Below are 13,795 nucleotides of genomic sequence, written 5' to 3'. Positions count from 1 at the left end.
CGCCGATAGTGATAAGGTCTTATCAGAGAACCGCTCAGTACGACTGACTGAGGAAGACTGATTGTTGATACCCGAAGAATCTTCATTTTTAATATCGGCTAGTCGAGTGGATCGTCTTCTAAAATCATTCTGGAATTAGGATACCGCCATTCGGTTTTAAAGCTATATATGAGATAATCATTTGGCGATTAAAATATTTATCTCTAAATTATTGTCAATTTATATAATTAACAATGGTATATTTAAATTGAAATCATAGAAGAGTATTTATATTTTTAAGTATATAACATTCATATCAACACGTCTAAAAAAAAAAATAGCTTGTATGTAAATGAAAAGTTTTCTCCTAGGATTTAGATTACATCCCAGCATTCCGGTACGTGGTTAAATGGTGCCACTTCACATTTTTTTATTACAACGAGTGCATAACAACCTTTAAGAACTAATTATATAATTAGAAAAAGTCCAGTAACGGAAGAAAATAGTACATATAAGAAATTAATAACAAAACATGTGGGAATTATAATGAAGAATACCATTCTATCTTAGTCACTTTATCAGACAAATTAATGTATGATAGCAACAGAATTGATCATTAGTAGGCTAATGTAAATCATTATCATTCTATGCCTCGTTCATACATACATACCTGTACAATCGTGGGGTAATAATTTAGAGCAACGTATATTATGAAACGAATACATATCAGAACCAATTTACTTTTAATGTTTATAACGATTAGAAAATAATAATACATACCTCAGTTTGTTATTACTTATACGTAATAACTTTTAAAAATTAAAGTAAGTAAATTATTTGAATAGAACAGTATGACTTTTTTTAAGCAAAACTTTATACAGAGTTAGGATTGTATATATACCTACATACATACGTTATGCGCATGCGAACTGGCGATTAAAACATATCAAATTGATTAGTTCTTAAAATCAAAATTTACATTTGAATTTCATTCTAGAACATTCAGATTTACTGCAATTGCTAACCGAATTAAAAAAAAACTTGTTTATCTATATGTACCTGATAAATAAGTAAAAAAAGGCCAATAATTTTTCTTGTATTTATTTCATACTATAATTATTTTACTATGATTTTGTACAAACCAAAACTCTCTCGTATAAGTTATGGAAATCAAACTAAAAACCAACTGAACTTTTACAAATGTTTACTTCTAGAACATTGTTTCTAAATACATGCCAGATCAAATGTACACAACCATGCCTCTTCCGTACAATAAAGAAGAATACAATATAATACATTTATCTACATAGTAATAAAATATAAACTTGGCTCATATTAAGCATTTTTTAAACATAAACGAATGTTTTGACTTTGCAAACTGTAAGCTGCTTAAGCATACTATTTGGAAACTATTCCCTTCGATACTGTAAACAAAAGGTAAATGTACGCTTGTATCAACGTATTGTTAAATGCAACAGAAGAACTTTGGCTTCCTTATCTTACATTTTACAAACATCTTATTTATACTTATACTTACTTCTAATAATAAAAAAACAATTATTAGCTCATACAGTTAAAAAAAAATAGTAGAAATTGTATAGCCTACTTCAGCTTAAAAAGAAATTCATAGTATAACTTCAGTAAAAAACAAATAAATAAAATTGTACTTATATAAAATTATAACAAAATAATGTATTTCCTCTGGATAAATTAAGTTTTAACAAGAGCCACATGACGTATAGTATGTTAAGCTGGTCTTTTACATTAGACTGGGAGATAGTTAGCGGGTTTGGGTACGGATCTGGCAGCTGCTGACTTGGATGCTGCTCTCAATTCATCCAGATGCTGTTGATGTAGGATGCGGAAGGGTTTCCACCCTTCATGTTTCTTCCAGAGAATTCACCCGTCACTCGTCCACACTTATGACAACTTGCCTGTTTTCATGAGGTCACGCGCCCCATTAAATATGGCTCTGGTGTGAGATGTCAGATGGCTATTCATATATACTTGGTGGTGAGGAAACGATGAATGCAGGTGTCTGGCAGGTGTCTTCGATCTTCTTCTTGTCTCCAACCAAACAGCCTTGACAGCCCGTGACACGAAGCTGACCACTATGACAGGAGGTCTTGTGTCGCCTTCCCTTGAGGATAGACGATGCGCTATAGAGATCTCTGGGAACAGGAACGGTATATCGAGAGCTCGTCCCATAGAGTCCAAGATCGCCAAACAGACCTCCCGAGGCGTCACCGGTACGCCCGTAATCAATATATTATTCTTGCGAGTATGCTGTTGGATATCGCACATTTGTAGGTTTGGCTCGGCTAATTGGTCTTTTAGTTCCTTGTTTTCGGTTTCAAAGTTATTTATGACTAAACAAATTTGCTTTGTCTTTAAAGTCGCTTCATCTAGTTGCGTTTTAAGAAAGGACACCTCTTTCACATCAGTTTAGACCGTGGATAACTGCGACTAAACTCGGCTCTATTGTTCTTGGGTTTCCTTCCTGAAGGCGGCGATGGCATCCATTACTGAAGTCAAGTTAAGCTCGCGATCGTCACGCACCTGACTAGCGGTCGATGATGTGTCGGATAAACAACCGTCACATTTAGCATTTTTACGCGTAACCTTCTTTCCCGATTCCGCGAAGCCGGGATTTAGACATTTCAAGTGAAACATAATATTACAGTCTGGGCACTTCGAACCACCCTCATTATACGTTAATTGCTTTCACGCACCGGATGGCAAGCCACGACATGCACCGCACTATAGACTCTTGATAAGATAAGCCCCCCGCAATAATCGACTGATCGAGTGGAACTGGAATAATCGAGTGAAACTGATGCATCTTACGGAATAATGTTATGGGGCAATAGCAATAGTTCAACGGATGTATTTAAAAAACAAGTGCTCAAGATAGTAAAAAGGTAATCTGAAAGGGAATCCTCTTAGCAAAAGTTTAAAGAGTTAGGAATTGTGACTGTGCCATGCTTACATATTTATAATTGTTTAATAAATATAAAAGAAAATCTTAGAGAATATTTCCTTAACCATCCTAGGAGGATAAAACATTTTATTTATTTGAAATATGTTAGGCTTGGAAAGAGGCACTCTAGTCATTTAAGTATGAGAATTAAATTATTTAATAAGTTAGTGTACCTGTAGATACACACATAGTTAGTGTAAACAAATTTAAATATACGTTGAGTAAAATGGGTAACATTAAAATAGTTTACTCTGTTTTCCTTAACTACGATATTAGTAAATTAAGCTTTTATTGTAGTTACTTTGTTTCTATTATTATATTTATATCTCTATATATATACATATATATTTATATATATATATTTATATATATATATATATATAAAAACAGCGTAATTATTTATTAAGATTTGTTATTTTAGACACCACTGACATTCCACATTAGTATCCAGTTTTTTACTACTATTTTTTAATCTAACTTAGTTACAATCACAGTAGTAACAATTAGTATTGTTCAAGTTGAAACATGGCTTTCTTAGATAATTTTTTAGGCTCTCTGTTGTTAAATTTATGATTGAATTATGTGTGATGATGTATATTGCACTTTTGTTTTGTACTAAGTGACGAACAAGAATCTTGAATTTTATTTAATGTCAAAATTGAGAAGATGTATAAAAAACTGCAGAAATTGAGAGGTATACTAAAATATATTTTAAATTTAATTCAAGGTGTTCAATTTCTTATTCCAAATATTGTCATTTAGATCATGCAGTAGTTGTCTCAAGAATATTAAATAGGATGTTTGTTTAGGAACATGTTTAGAGAAATATAAAAAAAAAAACAAACAATTTGTATTGTTCAAGCAATTGAGTTAGTGAATTTCATTTGTAACAATTCATTGTAACCTATAATAAGTGTCCGTATAATTTTCACTTATACACATGAGTGATTTAAAAATGGTAATGCAGTGTTCACCCAAACATGAGCCATAAGCACATGTTCGAACAATCCAATCATTCAGAGCTCATGCTGAAGCCTGATAGAGGTTAGAAACACAGCTCACAGATGCTAGTGCATTTCAATTAAAGTTTTAAATTTTGCAAAAAAATTACCTCTAGAATGGCATTTTTGATAGTGCAAATTACGCACTATTTGTACTAAACTTCTATACGGATGACATATGTAAATACTATATATGTACTTACTCTTGTTCTCTTCTCAGTTGTGAGAGCTGCCTCATCTGGTTGTGAAAGAAATTTAAATTGACGTCTCAGTAAAGGATCTTTGAATGTTCTCCAGGGATATTTGACCACTTCAGGATAAATGTCTTCTTGATATTTTGTATAGTTTTCTTGAGCAGTTGACTGAAAGGAAATAAAAACGAAATAACAAAAAAAATGTGAATAAAAGCTTGAAACACTTGAAAATTTCCATTTTTGTTTACTAACTAATATTGTTTAAAGTAATTATTTGTTACACTAAGCATTATTCTTGAATAATTGGTAATTTTTATTACATACATTGTTATTAACAAAAAGAGATTGATTAACTCCAAGAAATGCAGAAAAAATTAAATTATAGTGAATAACTAAAATAAAGAAGAAAACCTTTTATTTATACAGACTAAATATGGGATTATATGAACCCAGAATAGTTTTAGAAGTTTAGGGATAAATTTGTTACATAATGTTTACAAATTTCACTGACGTGACAAAGGTGGAATCACACCCTTTCATTATTTTAAAATAAATCAATTGCTAAATAAAGTGTGTCTCAATTCCGAACCACCTGAAAGCCTTTTTTTGAGGTTTAAGCCTTTGATTTTGAAAATGATAGCACACATGTCATATGAAGAGTTGAGAAGCTCGAAATATAAATTTATGTAAATACTGCTTTGGGCTCCTGGTCTCATCAAAATGGATATGCTTATTCAGTAGAATTATTTCGAGATTATAGAACACCAGAATATAATAAACGCCATATTAACTTAGCATTGTCAGTTTTAACTTACATTGTTAAAAATAAATTGTTTAGAATTGAAACTAGTTGCAAATTAAATGAGTTATATTTTTTGCCACAATGTAATTTCATGGTCAACTTCGATCAACTGTGAGCTAAAGCAAAACAATCATTTCATTCAAAACCACTTTTCTTTCGAATATTTTAAATCACGTAGTTAAAATTGTTCATTGCCTAACTTTGATCACTTCAGGGATTGTCCATAATAATAGGTTATTTTATGGTATTTCTTTCTGTATCAGTTTGAGTAATAAATATGTAAACTAGAAGCAAACATTTCACATTTGCCAAAATTATAAATTTGCAGCCGTGCAGGCCAGAAAAGTGGAACTTGTAATATACAGTTTGCACGAAATCACTATGAAAAAAAAATTTCTAATAGTCAAAAATTTTACATAATATGTAATATATATGAGTACATATTACATGTCTTATAAGAGCTACAACGTCTGTACTCTGGGCACAGAGAATCTGTGTGCGATGGTACACATAAAACTTAACTGGAAGTTCTAGATGGGCTTAGGTTGGTAGACAAACTTCTGTTATTTGTAAAGGGATATAATAAAACAAAAAATACGACTAGAAGAATAACTCATGACATCTAAACTTATTGCATTACTATGTACACTTAAAAAAGTTATATTCTACATGAATATTACATTGTATGAGTAAATTAAATAAACAATTGTTAAATACACTTATATTGTCTTGGAAAAAGATGAGTTTTAACAGATTTCGAAGTGTTCTTTTTTGGATTAACTTTATCTTACTTGCTATACGGTTAAACAATTTTAAAAATTAATGAAGGCAAAATATAACTTTCTTAGTAAATAAGCATCGCAAAAACTTTATTGAACAGAAAAGTCTAGTGTATTTTAAGATTTCATTCTTAATATAGGACTTCCAATTCAATACACTATTTATGAATAATCCTATTCAATACAATAATTCGATTGTAATGCTACAAAAAAGTTATCATAAAATGCCCACACCAATGATTAAATAAGCTGTTTTTCAGCATTACAGTACAGATTTAACTGGCATACACGAGGAAGCAATAAGCTGACAAGATAATGCACAATAGAATGCATTGAAATAGAAATCAAGTACTTGATTACATATCTTATAAATTATATGATAGACATGAAACAGATTTTAATCTCTAAATATTGATTAAACTCCATAACAATTTTATTATTGTTTTTGTCTCTTCTAGTATATGAACTAACTTTACACCGTAATACAAAATAAGCCAAGGTTATGTGTACTTAGATAATATTTCCTAGAGATCTTCAGATCAGCATAAACTGTTATCAACTGTTAAATTAACTCCTCAATTTTATATTTTGCAGAGTTCAAATATTGTGGCTTTCAAAGACTTACAATTCTAGCAGTACTAAAACTTGAAAAGGCATTAGAATAAGCGGAAAACTGCAACACTTTTGAGCATCTTTTTAAATATAGTAGAGAGGATAATGTATAACAAAATATCATGTATTCAATGTGACTGTAGAGTATGTTTTGCTTCAGGCCTGTAAAAAGTGACCTACAAAAATAAATTACTTATTTCATTTCTTGAGAAGGATTTGATTTTTTGAAAGCAAATACTATCTTGCGTGATATCCCACTAAAGATACATTTTTTTCAATTTAATATACCACTCTTTAACCCATATTTCTAACTTGATAGGAAATTCTAGCCAAGACAGCCTGGGCTGGATCCTAAGGAGAGTTAAATGGCTGAGGAAATTACATCTCGGTTCCCCATAAAACATCTTCAGTAAATGCTATAGATCTACAAGAATTGTCTCCAAGGTAGATAAATGCATCTCATGGAGTGAAAGTAGGTCTTCGAACAATCCCACAAATCTTTGTCTGACTACTAAACAATGAGTCAAGTAGTAAATCGGTTTCCACTGCGTAATCATGTGAGGGTTTCCAGTCGGCATGAAGTTAGCGTTGTAGCCTTGAGTTGGCTAAAGGATTTAAACTTTGCTATGTAAAGGGGCGGTCAACTTTAATTGTCTTGGCAGAGATGGAGGAAGTGTTAAAATTTAAAAACTATGAACTACTTTAGCTACTACCAAAGCCCAAAATTAGATTTCTGAAATATACAAATTTTCTTCTGACAAGGGAAGAGGAAGTTTGCAAAAACGTTCTAAATCTTATTCCACGCCATTGAAAGTTTAAATATATAATTTGATAGGATTTCGAATGAATAGAAGTGAAAGTATAATATATCGTCAGGTACTTCACACGATACTGAGTAAACTTTATTCAACATTCAACTTACCAATTCCTGAGCGGCCTCATCAGTTAGAGAAGTGTCATAGTCCCACAGCTTATGAACCAGGATGCTCTGCAGATGCTGTGATCGGTTGCTGACCAGTACCATAAAGGTTGCACCCTCCTCCTCCGTATAATTTGCATAGGTGAGTGACAACAATGCGGCCAATACTAGCCACTCCATGGTTTCTGCACAACAAGAAATGAAAGATTACTAACGTTGGTTCCAACACATTTTCTTGGTTTGTCGTATGTAAATTATATTCAAATTGTAAGAAGTGTAAGTTAAATATAAATTGCGGTTGAGAGATGTAGAAAGTGGTGAAGCAATTGTCTTCCTCATTATATATTATTTCCTAGGGACTATATATATATATATATATATATATATATATATATATAAAAATGTGTGTGTGTCACGTACACGTAGCATAGATCTTTCAGGTATTACTCCTTATTACAGTACAAGAATTCATGATGTACTACTATGCCGTTAAAATCGAAGAACACAGTGAACACAGTGAGCACAGTGAGCACAGTGAACACAGTGAACACAGTGAGCACAGTGAGCACAGTGAGCACAGTGAGCACAGTGAGCACAGTGAACACAGTGAGCACAACCTTGACGTTATGATACACTTTTCGAGCCTTCTTCGGTCTTGGCGATCCAGAATGATGACTCCAGTGGAATGATTGAGCTTTAATTTTGACGTCAAATACATAAATCCATGTTTCATCACCTGTTATATCACCCTTCAGTCATTATGCATTGTCATTGACTTCATTTGGTAACTACTGAGCAACTTTTATTATTTTTGCTAAAAACTCACAAATGTTGAAAAAAAATTGTATTGCCACACGTTTATACCCAAAACATTCAAAAAATGTCATGGCAAGAGCCAATAGAGTTTCCAACATCATCAGCAGCGTCTCTAATCGTAATACGGCGCTCGTTTATAACCGTGTCTTCCACGTTTTCATGATTGTTGATATCTTCAGGCCATCTTTCAAACATTTATACCACTCTTATACCCTCGTTTACTCATAGGAGACTCACTATTGGCCTTTTGTTAACATTTTCCTACTCTTTGTTAAACTTTATTTCATTTTTCACATAAAACCTAATACAAATACTTTGATCCATTGTTATTCACAAAAGAGAGTCTCTGAGTTCAGAAAACACGTCTAACATTAGCAGCTGCCACTGAAAAGTTATATTATTATACCTAAAAAGCATTAGGACCAACATAATAAAGTAATCTTGACAATTGCACTCTCCAAATTTGCGGAACTTAAAAATTCCCGTTACTTTTTGAACACCTTATACAGAAATTCAAGTTACTGGATACAACAATACTTAAGATACAAGACTTTTTCAAAAACAGAGTATTTGGTACTTTACATATTGTTACAAAGGTTGCATACTGTAATACTAAATGATATACGTTAATATTGACTACATACAATTCTTTTAACATAAAACATGTGATAAAACAGTTTCTAAACATCTCAATATAATAAAAACTACATTTTGAGTACCTTTTATATATATATATATATATATATATATATATATATATATACTTTTACTATTTATATTTATTTATTATTTTATTTATATACAGTATATTTGTTTCTTTTCCTAAGCATCCTATTCGGATTTAGGATAAGTTGTAAGATACTCCTTCTGTCCAAAAATTAGAACGTCGGATATAATAAGGGGTATTTCTGACATCTGAAAATTCTGACGTTGGTAGCAAAAGGGTTTTAATTATCACCTACGTGTATACTCATGTTTCTCTTATACTATGTGACAATTTGAATTAATTCAACTTTATTTACTAACTTCAATTTTGTTTAACCATTGTGAATTTTTAAATTTTCAGTGATATGTAACAATGTAGAGTATATTGCCCATCTTACTTGGTTTAGTTTTGTCTTGTTAAGTTTGATTGACATTTGTATTAATCTTTAAATGTGGCTCTATTTTACTAAACATAATTTTTTTATTACAGTAACCACGTACTTGACATAATTATAAGTGCTGCTATAAAATATTTAAGAACAAAGTCATAAAAGACTGAAGTGAACTAAAACGTTTGTAATATGCCAGACCATCAGCTTTCAGAATGAAGGAGTGTTCGCTTTTATATTCAGAATCTGGTGCAGTCTTCACTTCAGTTTAGACTAGTCTGTTTACTTAAGGTGTTCTTTAATTTAAAGTGAAGATGACAGAAGTACTGAAAATATTATTATAATAATAAAAATTTCTCTTATACTTTGCATAGACAGATATACCTAAACAATAGAAATATGCATCTAAGTACAATAATAAATAAACAATACAAATAACAAATAAAATATATGTAGCGTTTTTAAAAGCTACATTGATTTATTTTTGTAATTAAAACTTAAATTAAAGAAACATTTTGGGATCGAAATATTGGGATTTAATTTTAGATTAGATTGTGAAAAGTCAGGGTAAAAATGAACATGTAATCCTTTGGCAAGTTAGTACTGGTAGTTTTAAATTGTTAGGAAGGCGGTTCACTACCTTGAATTGATCAGAACTTGTCTTGTTACGGCTATCGTTCTCCTAGTTGGATACAGCTGGGTCAATGAGAGAACACCGCGGATGTCCATCAGAAGGGGTTGTATTGGAAGGGGTTAGTTGGAAGGGGAAGTATATAAGCGCCAGCTCATAATTTTCGCCATTCTTTTGGTAATTTTCGCGAATTAAATTGATTACAGTGCGCCGTGTTTCTAAAATTTTTTCCGCGAAGGATTTAGAGGTAAGCACAAAATTTATTGTACATTTTATTGAAATAGTCTTCCAGATCTAATATTAAATTAATTTTGATGTCTTTTTTGTAGAAAAAAAATTAAATTCATAGAAACTACAGAGCAATCTTCATAACTAATTCTCGATGAACAATAGAGCATAATGGAATCATACAAGTTGCATTTGGTTCAAACTTGCAAGAAAAGTGAATTAAAATTGAAATTTGGAAATTTAATAATGTATTAATATTTAATTGGAACTGTTTTATTGTGAATTATTAATTGGTAACTAATTGAACATTAATTATTGTTTGAGAGAGTTGTATCTGAATTGCAAGACTTGAAAGTTACGGTACAACTAGAAGAAAAAGAAGTTTGATTTTTGATTTTTTATTTTGAGTGAACTAAGAAGTGAACATTTTAATTTTAGTTATTCCCAAGTGGTATTTTATTTTTATTTGAAAACTTTCATATTTTACTATAGAAGAGAGCTCTGATTTTTAGTTTGATATATTTGATTAATATTTTGATTTCTTGCCAAAAGACCTTTTAAAATTACTAAACGGTTTGTTAATTCTTAGTAGAAAATAGAGTGATGAAAATTCTGAAAATTTGAACTTATTAATTTGCCAGTGTAAAATAAATCCATTATTTTTATTTAGAACTGTGATTTTTATTTTAGACAAACCAGATAATATTTAAAAAGTTAATAATTTAGTAATAAATTTTACTGAATATTCACTCGGAGCTTACTAATAAAAAAATATTTTATATCGTCTTGGATGTCTCATTGATAATATAATTATTAATATTCTGGAATATTAATATCTACCATCTAAGTCGTTATACTCAATAAGTTGAGATGGTTATTAAACTGCAAAATCATTTATCATAGTAACAAATTAAAAACTCATAAGGTTTTCATGACTTATGAAAACTTGTAATTGCTTGGTTATGTAACTTATACCTGTAATTGCTTATTATGGTATGGTCATGAAATATAGTTATTCTATTTACAGAAACTGCACCAAATTATTTAATATAAACACTAAAGTTACATCTTAATTATTAATCGGTGTATGGATACAAATATAAACTATGACTCACATTTTCCGATTTTTTCACTTTACATCAACAACAAAAACAAATGTCTCTACAGTCAAAAGTCTAACTCTAGTAGTGTGGAACTTGCGTCTGTGTTTTCAACCCAATGGTTATTATGACAAGCGGTTCTGTCAGCACCTGTACAAATATTCACAAGGTTTTAGTGACACAGCCTGTCTCTGTTAAGTGAAATGTATATTGATTGTATCTAAAGAAATTCTTCAGAGACAGAGGCATTTACGGAATTTAGGTTTGAAATATGTCACTGTGTGAGCTCTGAATTGTGAATTCAATTTAAAGATATACCATTCAGTGCATTTTTCATTATATATTATTGAATTTAGTAAGCAGTAAATAAAGTTTATGCTTCAATAAAAACATCTCTAAATTATGAGTATAATACAATGAGCATTTAAGCTGTAAATTTTAAATAGAAATTTTAGAAAAAGACTCGGTTTTGCTAGTCATATTTATCAAGGTTTTTACAAAGTATAGTAAGTTTTTAAATCTTAAACATAATATATTTGGCTATTAACACTCCATAATGACGCATGGTAATTAATTATGGGGATTTTCACGTAATTCACAGTGTGATTCCAATTACAAAATAGAGCAAACCGACTCTAAGGTACTATCTAGATTTTGCGTTAAGAACAGTTTTTCTCGATAGTTCCATTTTATTGAATACAATGCATACAATGCAAGATGTAGAGATTCATTTCCAGATCTAATTTATAGAAAACAATTATATGGAAAACAACTTTGTATACAGCAAATAAGATTCTTAACTCCATACCTGTCTTTTAAACATCACACGTGAAAATTCACTAAAAACCCAATTTTCAATAGCTTTCAAACAAAATTAAAAATTAACTCTGGAGTTTTATGATTTATAACGCATTGAAACAATGAACCCATATTTCATTTACAAATATTAAAACAAAACCTCAATTTTAATGGAATAAATGTTTACAAAATGTTCATGAAAGATGGTTAAAGGGAATGAGATTTTTATCTAGCTATAACGTTTTAACTACCTTCATTATCTTTATTAAAAGGAAAGGTGGAGAAATTACACTCACAAAAGTTTTCTACTGACTCTTAGTAGACCGTTTTGAAGGTTTGTTGCTTTATGTGATATAGTTACAATCAAACTAAGCCACTATTGAACTTAGAACTTTGAAAATTGAGACATTAAGATCAGTATTGAACATTCCTAGCTTCGCCACTTTGTTTAGGATTATCTTTTGAGGTGTAATTTGCGGCATAATGTTTAAATAAATAAGACCTTTAAAATTGTATGCACATCGACTTATGTTAACATTTAAAATTTCCATGAACTCCCCAAGGGCCATTCCCCTGAGGTTGTAAAGAGTTAATGTCTGCATCAAAAAGTTCAATTTTATGCCCTATGTCACAGTACAAAGTCTTATGTTTTTACGTTTACGAGTACAGAATATATTAGACCATTTCAATACATTTCAGCACTCCTGTATATACTGATTCTATAGTGTTGTTAAAGTGTAGAGAAAATAAAAAACAGTTTCTCACATAATTGTACAAGTAACTTGTTTCAGGAATTTTGGAACAAATGAAATAAACTTAATTTTGTATAGTCTATTTAAAATAAACTGCCTTTATATCTACATGTCTTTAAAACTCCGTATGGAATATCTATCCGATTATCAATCTTAAAAAGTGTTTCATTTTAATGAGATCGATTTCTTCGAGTATAAACTTACAAAACTATGTGGTAGATGATTACAAGTACAAAACGCAAGTTTATTTCAATTCAAATTAAAAGCACTTTTAAATAATTTGTTTGTTTTTAAAACATTTTATAAGTGTACATTTACCCTTGTAAAAATTTTGCGTAACAAATGGTAATATTTTACAGCATTTAACTTAACTTAAATTTAATGTAAGGTAATCTTGTTATCATACCTTAAGTACAGGTTTATAATATGTTTAATCCTTCAAACATGAAAATTCACTAAAAAACTCAATTTTGAATGGAAGTCATAACCATAAGCTTGAAGTGAATATAATTGGCAATGGTAACGGAACTTCCACAATTGGCACGTGCAAATCAATTACTGTAGCATACACATTTGTGATAAGAATGACAAAAACCAACTCATGCATACAGCACTCTGAATTCAAGTAGTGTATGTTTTAAGGCTATTAATGAATAATGTATGCTAGAGTTAATGGTATGTTAAATTCAATTTTAATTGTTTTTTCTCCCAAATGTTTAAATTTAAAGTGTGTTATATTCAGTTGATGATAATTCACAAATAAATTCCTTTTGTAAGAAAGCTAGATTTCACTCACGTTACTTATTTTGCAATTTCAAATTACTTTATAAAACACATTTTTAAAATTTTGATGAATAATTCAGACAAATCTCTTGGCTTTTAAATAAATTCCTTACTTTAATTTTGTGGTGTTTTAATTAACCTACAACTTTTCCCAATTAACAGTGTCTTCTATGTTCATTAATAGTGAATTTATTAAAAACATATTACTTATTGTATCATAACCAGAAACTATAACCCTAAAAGTATGTTTATCTTTCATCTACAATACACGTTTTTAATAGAAAAATATTGATCTGTACTTATGCCTTATGCACAAATCTACTTCCA

The 13,795-nt window shown here is 30.3% G+C and overlaps 1 protein-coding gene across 1 annotated transcript in view; it reads right to left on the bottom strand.

The window, feature by feature from the left end:
* The window catches only part of LOC124369568 (angiotensin-converting enzyme-like), a 64,506-nt gene extending 53,246 nt beyond the window's left edge, over positions 1–11,260 (bottom strand). The window contains exons 1-3 of the mRNA XM_046827595.1: positions 11,151–11,260; positions 7,270–7,451; positions 4,164–4,322 (exon numbers count right to left, since the gene is read on the bottom strand). Coding sequence (XP_046683551.1) covers positions 4,164–4,322; positions 7,270–7,446 — 336 coding nt within the window. The 5' untranslated portion in view covers positions 7,447–7,451; positions 11,151–11,260. The remainder of the gene's footprint in view (positions 1–4,163; positions 4,323–7,269; positions 7,452–11,150) is intronic.
* Positions 11,261–13,795: the final 2,535 nt, after the last annotated feature.

The sequence above is a fragment of the Homalodisca vitripennis genome, chromosome X (assembly GCF_021130785.1).
Source record: "Homalodisca vitripennis isolate AUS2020 chromosome X, UT_GWSS_2.1, whole genome shotgun sequence".
NCBI classification, from domain to species: domain Eukaryota; kingdom Metazoa; phylum Arthropoda; class Insecta; order Hemiptera; family Cicadellidae; genus Homalodisca; species Homalodisca vitripennis.
Note: the sequence above shows the minus strand (reverse complement) of the source record. Positions and strands in the feature narration are given on the sequence as shown.